This window comes from Alligator sinensis, unplaced genomic scaffold (genome assembly GCF_000455745.1).
Source record: "Alligator sinensis unplaced genomic scaffold, ASM45574v1 scaffold646_1, whole genome shotgun sequence".
Lineage (NCBI taxonomy): Eukaryota > Metazoa > Chordata > Crocodylia > Alligatoridae > Alligator > Alligator sinensis.
Window position 1 is genome coordinate 532080 of NW_005842642.1, and position 13101 is coordinate 545180.

The 13101-nt window shown below is 40.8% G+C and overlaps 1 protein-coding gene across 4 annotated transcripts in view; it reads left to right on the top strand.

The window, feature by feature from the left end:
- COL4A6 (collagen type IV alpha 6 chain) overlaps positions 1-13101 on the top strand; it is a 187939-nt gene that overhangs the window by 121543 nt on the left and 53295 nt on the right. For all 4 annotated transcript variants that reach the window (XM_014524635.2, XM_014524636.2, XM_014524637.2 and 1 more), the window contains exons 4-9: positions 2930-3064; positions 3732-3776; positions 7872-7988; positions 9950-10018; positions 11180-11215; positions 12128-12190. In XM_014524635.2, the coding sequence (XP_014380121.1) occupies positions 2930-3064; positions 3732-3776; positions 7872-7988; positions 9950-10018; positions 11180-11215; positions 12128-12190 (465 nt within the window). The remainder of the gene's footprint in view (positions 1-2929; positions 3065-3731; positions 3777-7871; positions 7989-9949; positions 10019-11179; positions 11216-12127; positions 12191-13101) is intronic.

A 13101-nucleotide genomic window follows, 5' to 3' on the forward strand; every position in this document is an offset into this window, starting at 1 on the left:
TAACCTGGGGCAGAGCTGAGCCAAGTTGAGCATGCAGCTGGGGGAGCAGCTCCTGCCCAGCAGCCCCTTCTTCTCATTGGAGAGTGGTGCCTGGACTAACCTCAGTCCGAGCCCTCACAGTGGTGTGCGTGGTGTCGGCTTGCCCCCTCAGCCCCGAGCATGACTACCTGTGTCCACTGGGCTACCAGGTGCCAAGCTTGGTGCGCCCTACTCCTTCTTCCCCTACCTGGCAGTGGCAGCAGCACAGCACGGCCCCATGTACCAGGCATGGGGCACTACTTCTACAGCTTCCCTGCCACCGTTGAGGGGGGCGAAGACCCACCCTGGCTGTACTGGTAGGCGCTGCCCATGTCACCAAACTGCAGTCAGCTAGTGGGTGGCAGATGGCTGCGTTGAGGAAGCCATAGGGGTAGCACCCTGCACCTGATACACAGGGCTGTGCTGCACCAGTCCCCACCCTGGAGGTGGCCATAGCCCAATTTTCCCCACGAGCAGGGAGGAAAAGCCGGGTAGACCCAGGCTGGGGTCCCTGCAGGCCAGGGTGGGCGTTTAGACCCCTTCTCAGTCATATTCAGCCTGCTGGGGCCCAGCCACACCCCCTGTCAGTTCTGCTTCCCTCCAGCCTGAAGGGAAGGGAGGGCTCACTCTAGCGCTCCCCAGCTTCTAGCTTGGGCCACTACAGGCCTGTGCCTGCATTTCTGGAATCAAAAGGGAATGTCTATTCACTTGCTTGCCGGTTCAATCTACACAGGTTAGACTAAGCTGCAAAGATTGAATCAATATAGGCTTGGGATTTTTGAGCGTCTATCCCTAACCAAAATGTCCTGATACTCTTTGAATATACAGCTTTATCAGCACACTCATAAGTTTGTCTCCTACCCTACTCTGACTTGGTAACAGCTACCTCACGGTCCTGCCCTATCCCTCCTATCTTCTACCTGGTCCTAGGCAGATCTCATATATTCACTTACCAGGTTGAACTGGCCAATCCTAGTTTTATAACAATCATTGTTGGAAAAATATTGACAAAACCATTCCAGGCAAATGTCTTGTAATGTCAGCAATTTTAATGGGAATATTTAACTAATTTTATTTTATGGTTGTGTTTTCACCTGCCTTCAATAGTCTTCTTCTCTGGACATGAACTTACAGAGGTGCAACACCTACGGTGTTGATAATTTTTAATCAGAAAACTTTGTTAGGACAAGCATAAATATGAGCTTCCCTTTTTGAAATAGGAAAACTAGTATTTTGCAGGGAAGATATCGTTTCTAGCACTCTTACATTACTGAAGAACTTACAACCAGCCTCTCTTGTTCCTAGTATTGGCTTAGAAAAATGTGCGACCTGTTAATGATATCTTGAACTAATTTAAAAACCCACATCAGAGGGCCTCACCAATATGTGAAGTATACTGTTGATTTTTTTTCAATACACTGATGATGAAATGTAAATGTACTTTTTTGTTCCTGAATTATTATAACTGCTAATCCCAGGAGAAGAAAATGACTAGTTAAGGAATGAAGAAGGATATCTTTATGCATATTTTCATGAATATTCCGTGTCTATGCATGATGTGAACTTTCTATACTTTTTTAGTTGGTACATACAGAACAATATAAGGTGCCACAAAATGATAATCAAATTCAGTAGCATAACAGGGGATGGTGGGTGGGGGTGACAGGGGCAACTGCCCCTAGTGCCAACTGGGGAAGGTGTGGCGGGGGGAGAGGCAGCAAAAAAAAAGCAGCCGCTGGTGGCAGCTGTGTGTTTGCATTTGCAGTCATGATCTGGACAGCAATCAGAAGTTGCTGCTTCTGCTTTCTCCAGGCTCCCAGCCACATCCCTACATTACTGATGAAAATTATTGGTAAATATAAAGTCAGAACATATACAGTTGTCTCCTTAAGCGCAGATAGGTAAATCCTTTCAGATTATGTAATTTTTTACAAGGCTGCTCATCATATCTCCACCTCCCATGTGATCTTTAGGGCTATACCAGAATAAAAACTGCTAAAGCCTGTATTTTTTTTTCTACAATTTTAGAAAAGGCTGCCACCTTGTGGTAATGATTAGTTATTATGCATTTTCCCTTGCTGGTGGAGCCATGTGCTGGTGGTTGCAAAAGTTTTATTAGAAAACAGAGCTCAAGATATTGTGTGCTTTGAGCATCCTCAGGTTCCCACCACAATAGCATTTTTTTTAAATATAAATCAGTCTGTAAAATTATCTCTGTTCTTGAAAATTAAGTCAAGCAATTTGTTAGTTCCTAATGGTATAAAAAAGTTGAAACTGGCAGTTTATATTATAGGATTACGCAGTAGTGGCGTCTGTGACATTATGATTGCACAAGCTGTTAAATAGGGTGCAAAAGGCTAAGTGACCTGATATTGCTTACAAAGCAATAGGAGAGCACTTTAGAGTCCCTGCCAATTTTGGGCTAGCTGTGAAACTAATCTCACATAATCAGTATGCTCTCTGGTAATTCAGACAAGACTAGGTATGGTCTGCTGTTTTTATCGCTGTACTTCCAGTCTGCTCTTCTATGCATGATACCTTTTCATGCATAGCCTTTTGTCCTTTAAAGCTTGGAAATGGAAGTTTCAGTCATGACTAGAAAGAGTCAACCTAATCTCAAATGCCATCGTCCTCACTGTTCTTACAGTCTGTATAACCACAAGGACAGGTTTCCCATTATTACTTGTGTATTTAAACCCTAAAATGTCATTCTATATGGCATGAAATACTTCTATGAGTCTTATTCATTAGTCTGAAGTGAAAATATACAGAGAAAACTTCATAGACCTTTTCTTACCTGTCAACAATGCTCAGGCAAGTGTTGAGCTATAGTTCAGATAGGTTTGGTCAGTATAACACAGAAGGTGTCTATGAAACGTAATTGACTCATCCCTTGCTTCCCCTACTTTAGGGTCGGCCAGGGCCTATTGGGACCCAGGGACCCATAGGTGCTCCAGGATTTACTGGACCAGAAGGCTTGCCAGGGGCCAAAGGTGAGAAAGGGGCAATGGGCCCTTCTGGACCAGCTGGACAGAAAGGAGATAAGGTAAGTTTAGTCACTATTTTTTCTCTTTTGCCCTATGTAGATGCGATCATAGTCGCTGTTAATGAATGAAGAAAGATACCTCAGTCCTATCTTATTACTGCTAAGTGGGCTGTATATGTAGCATTTGAGGAACCTCTCTGGAGAATCCACCAAGTTTAGCAAGAACTGACAGTCTACACTGCACCCCACAGAACCAGCAGATGGAGCTGACAAAGCAGTACTTAGTTGAAACAGATGTAAATTAATGTAATTATTTGCCCATTTCTAGCCAGTGTCTGGGAAGAATGGGAGAAGCCAGTACAGACAAAACTATAACAATTCTTAGAACATCTGCAGTATCACACATTACTTCCATGGCATCCTCAGAGGGACAGAGTTTACTCTTCATCTTTAAAATACCTAGTGAAAACACTCGGGCACTAATTTGGCAACCAGTCTCACTGAGCACCTTAGTTCCCACCTTCATCACCCCAGTGACAGTGGAGGATCCTGGGTGTCTCTTCTGAACCATTCTGCTCTTTTCAGTATGGATATTTGATGCTCTAAGTCCACAAGGTTTAGAGTACAGACTTGTGTGATGCATGCTGCCAGTGAATGAGTTAAATGGGCATGACTGGAGTATATAGGACTGTCAAAGTAAAAACTATTTGTTTGCTGTTTTCCTTAGGGCCCAATGGGAGTTCCTGGATTTCAAGGCATCAACGGGGTTCCAGTGAGTTTGCCTGCATAAATATGAGTATTAGGCATTTTATCTTAGCTCAGAAACTGTTGCATTTGACTACTGCAGTGGATACAAGGGTAGAGTGCAAGACTTATTTCAATCCTTTTCCTTAACAGTATTTAAAATAAAATCTATTTTGTTGCATCTTCTTTCCTCCTATCTGGAGTACTGTGTGCTCAGCCCCAGGTAATTGTCTAAAGCAGCATTTGCCAACCTATGGGTTGCAAGAATATATGAAAGGGTCAACAACCTTTGATAATGGATCAACAAATTTTAAAAATGGATTCTCCTTTAAAGGAGAAAAACGTGGGAAACGGTGACTTCCCCCTTGCAGGCTGTCAGAGTTCCAGCCTGCAAGGGGCTGCTTGCGGCCCCTCATGCCCCCCCACCCCCTGCCAAACATACTGCAGGGCTGGGGCCTAGAGGTGGGGAGCAGTAGGTCAAGAGTGAGGGGCATTGGGTCGAGACTGGCCATCAATGTTTACAAATGGGTTCTGGTACAAAAAGGGTTGAGAACCACTGGTCTAAGGGACTTAACTATCATGGTGCTAAGTATTTTGTTTAAACCATGTTTCCCTCTTTAATTCTTTCTTCTCTTTTTGGTGGCTTTTCTCCATATTCTGAATCTTTCGTACTTTCTGTGTCATGTATTTGCTCTTTCTCCCCTGCTCCCAGAATTAGTCAACAACAGCCAGCTCTACTTCATCCCTTTCTGTTCTACCTCCTTTCCTGGCTCTACCACTTTCTTTCCCATCCCTTTCCCCTGCTCAACTTTCCTGTCTTCTCTCCCACTCTGCTCCTTAGCCACTGACTTTTCACCCCCTTGCTTTTCCCGCCAGCCAACGCTTCAGTTCTGACAAGAACAAACTGTTCTCATAATATTTAATTTAATTGAACATGCTGTGGGAACAAGCTGTTCTGAGAGTATTTTTTTGAGTAAGGCTCTGGGGAAAGGGGATTCCCGACATAGGGGAGAGAGAGGGTGCCATGGACCGTGCCAGGTAGCTGGCAGCTGCAGGCATTCTAAGCACAGGTTAAAAGTGGTAGAAAATGAGAATTCACAACCTCTCATGTCTTATTGGAGCTGTTTTCTCTACAGTATCCTGCAATTAAGGGAGTGGGAGGGAGTCTGACTTTGCTCATGAAGAACAGCAGATTGAGCAAAAAAGCGCATATTCCTTTGAACTCCAGTCCTTTGGACTGGACAGTCCTGCTTTTCAGTAGTGGTGCAGAGAAGGGAACAGAGGGAAGTCTGAAAGCCAAAAATTTTCATTGTAATTTTTGTTTCTGAGACAAACGACTCATTTTTGTAGTGAAAATAGAATCCCACTGCTAGAGAAAATACTGGTACATTCTCCAGTATTATTGCAATTGCATTTCACATTAGAGAACAGCTTAGATTTCTTTTATGAAAGACATCCATCCATCCATCCATCCACCCACAGGTTTTGCCTCCCAGCTGATCAGCAGTGAGCGGTGAGTGGCAGGGATGACAGGGCCCCTCTACCAATTGGCAGCAGGGCGGGCACCTGATGAAAAGAGCAAGATTAAAGGAGCTGCTGTGCTGCCCACTTCTGCTGATTTAGATAGGCCCCTGGATATGGTGGTCTTTTTGCTCTAACAATAAGTGAAACCACTTTGAAATGAGATCTGAGTTCAGTGCTGATTGCATCTGTTTCCCTGCTTTATAAACATTTTTGGGATCTCCTGTTGAGATCACCTTTTTGCTAAGCCTGTTTGAGTTAGAAAGCAAGTGCTTTTGAATCACAGCAGCAGATATAGCAAGAATCTAGGCAGGCCAGTTATTTTTTTTTCCTCTTGTTCACCTCCAAGATAAGACCTCTCCCCTCATCAAAGGAAAGGTTAAGTGACCACTCCACTCTGCATGTCCATGTGAGCCTAGAAACCCTCCATCCTGTAACCCCATTATTACACACTGTTAAAGTCTCCTGCCTTACTCTACTGAGGTGCCTGTTCCCTTCGTGCTATCCCAGCAGATCTGCCAAAGAATTAGAGCAGGGGAGAGCAATGAGAGTAATTGTTCATATTTTTCCAGGCCAAACCAGGTCTCTTAATCAGTATTTTAAAACCCCTGAGGAGAAGACTTAATTTACAACTAGACCCTGGGAGATGCTGGGCATCTGCCATGCTTATTCAAGTAAATGGGAGATGTAGGTGCTCACCACCTTTCTTGTTCTTTTGTGTATTGCATTTAAAAATAACAGCAGTCTTGAGCCAGCAAATGTTTCATTACAGTGTGGCAAGTTGACTTAAGATACGTGACTGCCAAGCTGAAGATAAGCAAGTTAGTGGTGATTAGAGTGTTTTATTGTTGAAAAGTTTCTGTGGGCTGGGGTCAGAGGGGTTAGTGTGATATATTTGTAAATGCTGGCAAGTGAGGACTTTTTTATACCCAAACTTTTTCATGGTTTAAATGAAGTGGTGCAGACCCTCTTGTGGTTTTTCCCTCTCTTCCTCATTGGCCTAATCTAAACCAAAAAGTTCTCAAACAGGAGCTTGCTCTTGTTTAACTAAATCAATTTAAATGATTGCTTGTAGTTAATCCAGGATTATTTTCTCTACAGAACAAGTTTGAGAGTTCTGTTCCTACCTGTAACTCTGAATCACTGTGTATCCTTGGCAGTTTTACTGCTCCCTGCCCCTAGTGTTCTTGTCCATAAGATGAAGATTGTAACTCACATTTTGTAAAGCATTTTGAGATTCTTAGATGAAAGATGCTGTGTAAATGCAAAATTCTTGTTGTATTTGGCATGGACATGTGCTATTGTTTGGATTATGAGAAGCTAGAATGGAAGTGATGTGAATCTCATTTTGTTTTATCCGTCGAGCATGAAGGATTGTTACTTATCCAGTTTTATCCCTGTCCATTTTTCATTTTCCTAATATGAGTCATAACTTGTTTAATGCTGCATCTTAAAGATAAACATTTGGGATTAATTGAAAATGGCTTTTGGAGTGATTCAAGTCAGGCTGTGGATTCAGACAGCTATCCATCACCACATACTAAGTAAATAGGTTCCACTTCCTGTCTTGTCACAAAATTCTGTCCCTAAATGGTACAGATTCTCTCCATGTGGGAAGGGGAAAGCGATGAGGAGACGCTTGATGCCCAGGTTCTCTGATTGACAGCTCTGCCTGCCTCTGTGTTGACTATGAACCCATGTGACACCGAAGAAAAAGTAATGAAAGGGTCACATGTTGGTCCTCTTTATACCCATGTAAAGCAGGAGTACACTGAAATGAACGTAAAGGAGAAGGTAGAGATGCATCTTATAGACTAACTAAGTCAGATAAGGTAATGGCATTAGACCAGCACAAAACTGTTGGGAGATAAGAATTCGACTCAGTTCCTTTCTAGTCTGCTTGGTTATTAATTGACCATCACAGATACCATGGGGTTGTGTTTTTTTTCCCCCAAAAGCAGTTGATTTAATGAGCTTTTCTCATGGTTGAACTGTTCTACCTTAGCTTTTATGGTATGTTTAACATAAAGATGAATGTTGTTTTGCTTGGATGGCCTGAAGCTGGAGCTGCAGCATCTGTTGAACTATTAAATGAAGAAAGCAAGGCTGGAAAGGCCAAGGACCTGTTTGAATGGAGAACAGATTGGCATGTGAATACTCAGTATAGCTGGGTCTGTCTTGACCTCACTCCTTTATGTGCTTACTAGTGACATGGGAGCTGGGTCTAATCTGCCCTGGGCTGAGTATCCTGTGTTGTATTATTCATATGCTGCTTGGACCTCCTCAAACCAACATATGCATATACCTCATGAGGCCATCCTATCAGGAGAAAATGTAAACCAGTCCAATAAACTAAGTTAAAGTTTTGGCAGTTAGGGTCCAAAGTAGGTATGTAGAGCTTCCTGCAAAAGTAGTACAGCTTCCCTTGGGCCTGACTTCCTTTCCAGGTTGGAGAAAGCTGCCACATGACTGAACTTGGGTGTGAATTCTGAAGCGTTTTCTCTGTCCTTGAATTACCTATGCTCTGACTGTCTTTGGGATGATGGAGACAGTATTTCCAATGACAAAATGTTTATTATAATTCTTACTCTCTCTTTTGCAGGGGCACCCTGGCCAACCAGGACCCAGAGGTCTACCTGGCCTTGATGGCTGTAATGGCACTATTGGGAGTCCTGGTGTTCGTGGGGAGGATGGACTTCATGGTATACAGGGGCCACCTGTACGTTCTCAGTGTTCTGTAGTCACTAAACCAAATATTAGGTCCCTTGTGGTTGACTGACGAAGGAACTCATGAATCCTGAGTTCCTCTAATGGTGTGGAAAATCAGTGTTGTTTTCTAGATAAATATTTGTTTTAATGGAGAGAATAAATATTAACTTTAGAGGATATATTGCATTTCCTGTGTTGCCATATCAGGTTATGCTGTCAGTCACTGCCGAAGTTCACACTGACATAAAGGTGACCTGGGTCTAGTCCTTAAGTGCCTAATTCTGTGATGGGCCTCTGATTCAAGAAAGAAATTAAGTACATGCTTAATTGCTAACAAGTCCTCGAGCCCTATTGAAGTTAATGGAATTTAATCACGTGCTTGAGCACTTCCTGAATATGGACACTTTTCTGACCTGGGCCCTAAATCCCAAAGGAAGGTCTCAAAGCCTCAAAATATGTAGCAGTTGGCAAGTTGAGCTAATTATAATGGCACAGCCCAGTTACCCTTGATATATCTTATAAGGAATGGCAGAGAACAGTTTTGTGCAATATGTCACAGAATATGTTTCATTGATACCATTTTTACCAATTTCTTCTAAAAGGAAATGTAGTGAAATTTCAGATTAATATTTGAATTGGATATTAAATTCAGGTTGATTAGAATAATTCAATTTAATTCCTGAACAGGATCTCTAGTCTGGTTTTGTTGACTGTAGTGATACTGTTGGGAATACAGTCATGCATTAAACAAATCCACATTAATCTACACTTGCTAAACAGTGTCACGACTGAAAAAGACTAAGGGTTTAAATTTTCCAATGCACCAAAATCTCATTGGAAGAACATGGGATGTAGGTTCCAAAATGTTTGAAAATTGGACTGACTTAGTATTCAGGGCCAGATTCTGAAAGGTATTTAACTACTTACCTTTTATTTAGGCTTCTGATTTATTATTGATTCTTTTAGGGATCTGGTTATTAGGCACTTTTGAACATTTTATCCTTAATTTTTAAATAAACATGTATGGGATCATTTTTGTACTGTGCAGTACCATAGACACAGAATAGTTGTGTATTCATACTCAGAGCATGATCTTGCAACTGTTACTGAAATACGTAATTTTAAATTTAGTGGTGGTGAGTTGCATGGTTGTGTGGAGATGGGGAAAACTGTACAATCAACAGATATGAATAAAACTATTCATTTCATCATTATACACTGAATCATGCAGCAAATCTATATGTATGTCAAAACCTGAAGCTCTTATAACATTTAAACTATCTAAGCAATAGGATCAAATTTTTAGCAGTACTTTCTAGAGAAGCCAATTTATTCATACCTATCTTTGGCCAGGAGAAGTATTCAGATGAGTAATCTTCCTTCAAGTTGCCCATTAAAATGAAATTGCCTAAAGTAAACCAGATGGAATGATGATGAAGAATGTTGAAGATGGTGACTCTAGAGTTAGCACCAATTCATCTGAATTGTTACTGTCATTTCTTTAGTGGAATTAAATCAGGGATAAGTTTTGTCACAGAATAATGAGTGAGTCTAAATTTAATTCAGTGGTGATTGACTCAACTCATAACAGAGCTGAAAAGTGTATTAATAAAGTTAAACAATATAAAGCAGAATGTTTAAGGGTTATTTTGAAGGCTCAAAGTAAGAGGAAAACCCAATATAAATAGAGTTCCAAATAAAATGTTTGTGTACTGTGACTGTCAGAGCATAAAGATTTCTTATCCAAAGGCAAATATAGAGAAGCAGAGCCTTAGCGGGTGTGAATTGCCATAGCTCCATAACTTCAACAGAGTGACAGTGATGTTTCAGTGGAGTTATGCCAGCTTGCATTGGATGAGGCTCTGTCCCAAAGTATTGGGCTGAATAGCATTTTTTTTAAATGTTCATGTCTTTCCAGACATACATGAAAAATTGTTTTTATTTATTCCCTTTTAAAAAAAAATGAAACAGGGCCGCCCTGGTCTAAAAGGTGCAAAAGGAGAACCTGCTTATGCTCAAGGTGGCCCTAAAGGAATGAAGGTAAGAATAGTCACATTACAGCAGGAGAAACTTCCATGAAACCCTATCCCATACAGTTATCAGACCACTGGCCTGACGTCTCTAATACCAGTTCCAGTGCCAGCAAGAACAACCATCTCAAACTCTGAACAAAGGGTCTCTTACAGGTTTGTCCTGCTTTCTGTGGAATAAACTTAGGGTCTTTCAATAAAGATGTAACAGAAAAGAGACCTTTCTTGATGTCCACACCAGCAGTCTGTCTGTCCTGGGTCCAATACATTTAGTATCTTAATTAACAGCTTGGAGGTTGGATTAGATGTACCCTTAGCAATTTAAGTGATGACTTCAGCTGGGTGGGGTAACAAGCACTTCAGAAGAAAAGATTAAGATTCAAAATTATCTTGATTGGGGAAAAATGGTCTGACATAAATCAGACAAAATTCAATAAGGAAAAGTGCTGACTATTACTCTTAAGAGTAAGCAATCAACAGCTGGATAGGCTGCATTTAAAGGAACTGGGAGATTATAGTGGCCCACACACTGAATAGCTACAAAAAAGTTGTAATGGTCCATTCAGTTGTATTAACAGCTGTGATGTGTGCATCTCACAGGGAGCAATTCTTCCACTGTATTCAACATTAGTGAGACCGCCCCTGGAGTATTGTGTCCGGTTTTGGGGTACTGCATTTCAAAAAAGATGCATGCTATTTAGAAAGAGTTCAGAGGAACAGCAACAACTTAGAGGTGTAGATTGTAGAAATATGACAAGTAAGGAAATGTTGGAAGAACTGGGATTATGTAGTTTGAAGAAGAAAAGATTGAGGGGGGGATTTAATAACAGTCTTCAAATATAAAAGATTAATGAGCCTAAATTACAACAAGAGAGATTTATGTTAGGCATTAGGGAAGAACTTTCCATTTGTGAGGGTGGTGGTATATATTTACATACTTTTACAAAGAATACAATACTGTATTTTGTATCCCACATATGTAGATTCTCTTTGCTCAGATGTAAATAACTACAGCTATCATTCCTCATGGATTCCTCCAATGTCTGATTTAGGCACAGCTATCCCAAATGTTTTTCTAATTGCATTTGATCTAACATGTGTGAACTGTAAGCATATATATTTATAGTCTATAGACTAATATATAGTCATTGTAATTTATTTTTAATTTTAGGGTGAAAATGGTCTTCCTGGATTAGATGGGATTTCTGTAAGATATTGAATTTATTTTTTTTGGAATTGTGATTTTATAAGTATTACGTAGCAGCATAATGTAATTATATTTTATCTCAGTTCCCTCCTGTCACTAACTTTTTCCATTAATTGTCATGGGCACATTTTTCCACTCAGTAAAGCCAAATTCTGAGAAGCAAGTGTCAATCTTAAGAAACTCCATCAGTTTCAGTGGATTCACACTATGGTAAAAGCGATGAGATTTTAGCCATCATTGACTCAGTTTTATATTTAAACCAGACTCTCTTCTAATACTAAATTCTGGAACCAGGGTTTTCCAGATAAACAAACACCATGATTTCAAATGCATCATTATGTATTTTAAATTGGGGCATACTGTCAAAGGATTTGGCCTCTGTTTTTTGAGATTTACCCTCCAAATCATCTTTATATTCTGTTATTCTTTTATCTCCTCTTCCTTTCTTCTTCAGTTATTATTCTATTACTGAGGCGTTTCAAGGGACTCTGTCAAACAACATTTGCCTTTGAATTTACGTTTTATACAAACAAGTCTTTATACAAACTTGGTGTAAACGGAATTTTTTAAACGTGATACTATGTCACATGCCCCTAACATTTTTGGAAGGCACGTTACAGAGTAGTGGTTCAGTGCCCTTTTAAGGATACTCATCATCTTGCCTAAGGTACTGACAACCCTGTATGATGGAGCTCAGAGGCTGACAAAAAAAAATGCACAGACTTGGGGGAAGAGGTTGGGGAGGGGTGGGGTGGTTTCTTTGGTTAATAAGTAGCACCTAGCCTTGAATTATTTTCTTGTGTCTATAATTACTTGGGGCTATGCCAATCATAATGGCCACAACTGGATAAGCAGGATTTAGGAGATGAAGTGTTATGTTTTTTAATATACTCCCTGAAACTTCTTTTGTAGGGTCCAAAAGGTTTGCCAGGCCCAGCAGGTTCTGCAGGATCTATAGGATTGCCAGGCTTGCAGGTAAGGAGGCCTTAACCATGGCATTTAGTGTTGCCAATAAAACTGTGCAAAGCACAGGTTGTTTTACACAATTGCCTGTTTTTATGCCCCTAAAATGGTTTATTTTGAAAACCTTTGCCAAAATGGTGATTTGGCTACAAAAACTTCAGAGCTCTGAAAGCCATGGCCTTGGAAAATCTATTAGAAACAAGAATGGTGTCAAATTTTCAAACTTCCTTTTTTGGTGAACCTATGCAAGGGTAGACTCTTATGTGAAATCTGATATTGGGATCATTGTGAAGGTTTGGTCATGTAAGTATAAACTAGTCAGCATGATGTTATGCATAATGTTTGGGTCTTTTGGATCCACTGTAAAGAAAAAACTGAATTTTGGTATAAAAGGGATTGCAAAGGAGTTACAGGTATTTGTACACTGAAAATACTTTGGAATTCCATGTTTAAGGGAAGCAGTGCTGTGTGGAATAGTGGTCAATGCAGTTGTCACCAGTGATAACAGAACTGAGTGTTAAGACTTTCTGCAAACACTTTCATGTCTTGTGTATATTACTATTTAGAGTGGCTCCTGTTCTTGGTAATAAAATGGAATATGGACATGTTTGTGGATTCAGGGCCTAAGTTATCAAAGAAAATCCTGTGACAGTGGTTCATTCATAAAACTGCAAGGAGGTTTCAGTTTTACTTGCATGAAAATTCACTAACCCTAAAACATTTTAATTTCATTTTTATGAAAAGATTAAAATCTTGGGCCTTGGTTCTGTGCGGGCCGGGAGCGGTCCGAGGCCCTTGGGGGCGCGCGGCGGGCTGTGGCGAGCAGCCCTGGCACGCGGGTCAGGGAATGCAGGCCGGCGGACTAGAATTAGGCACGGACGTGTAGCGGTTGATTAAAGATTATTTTACTTACACCGTAGATG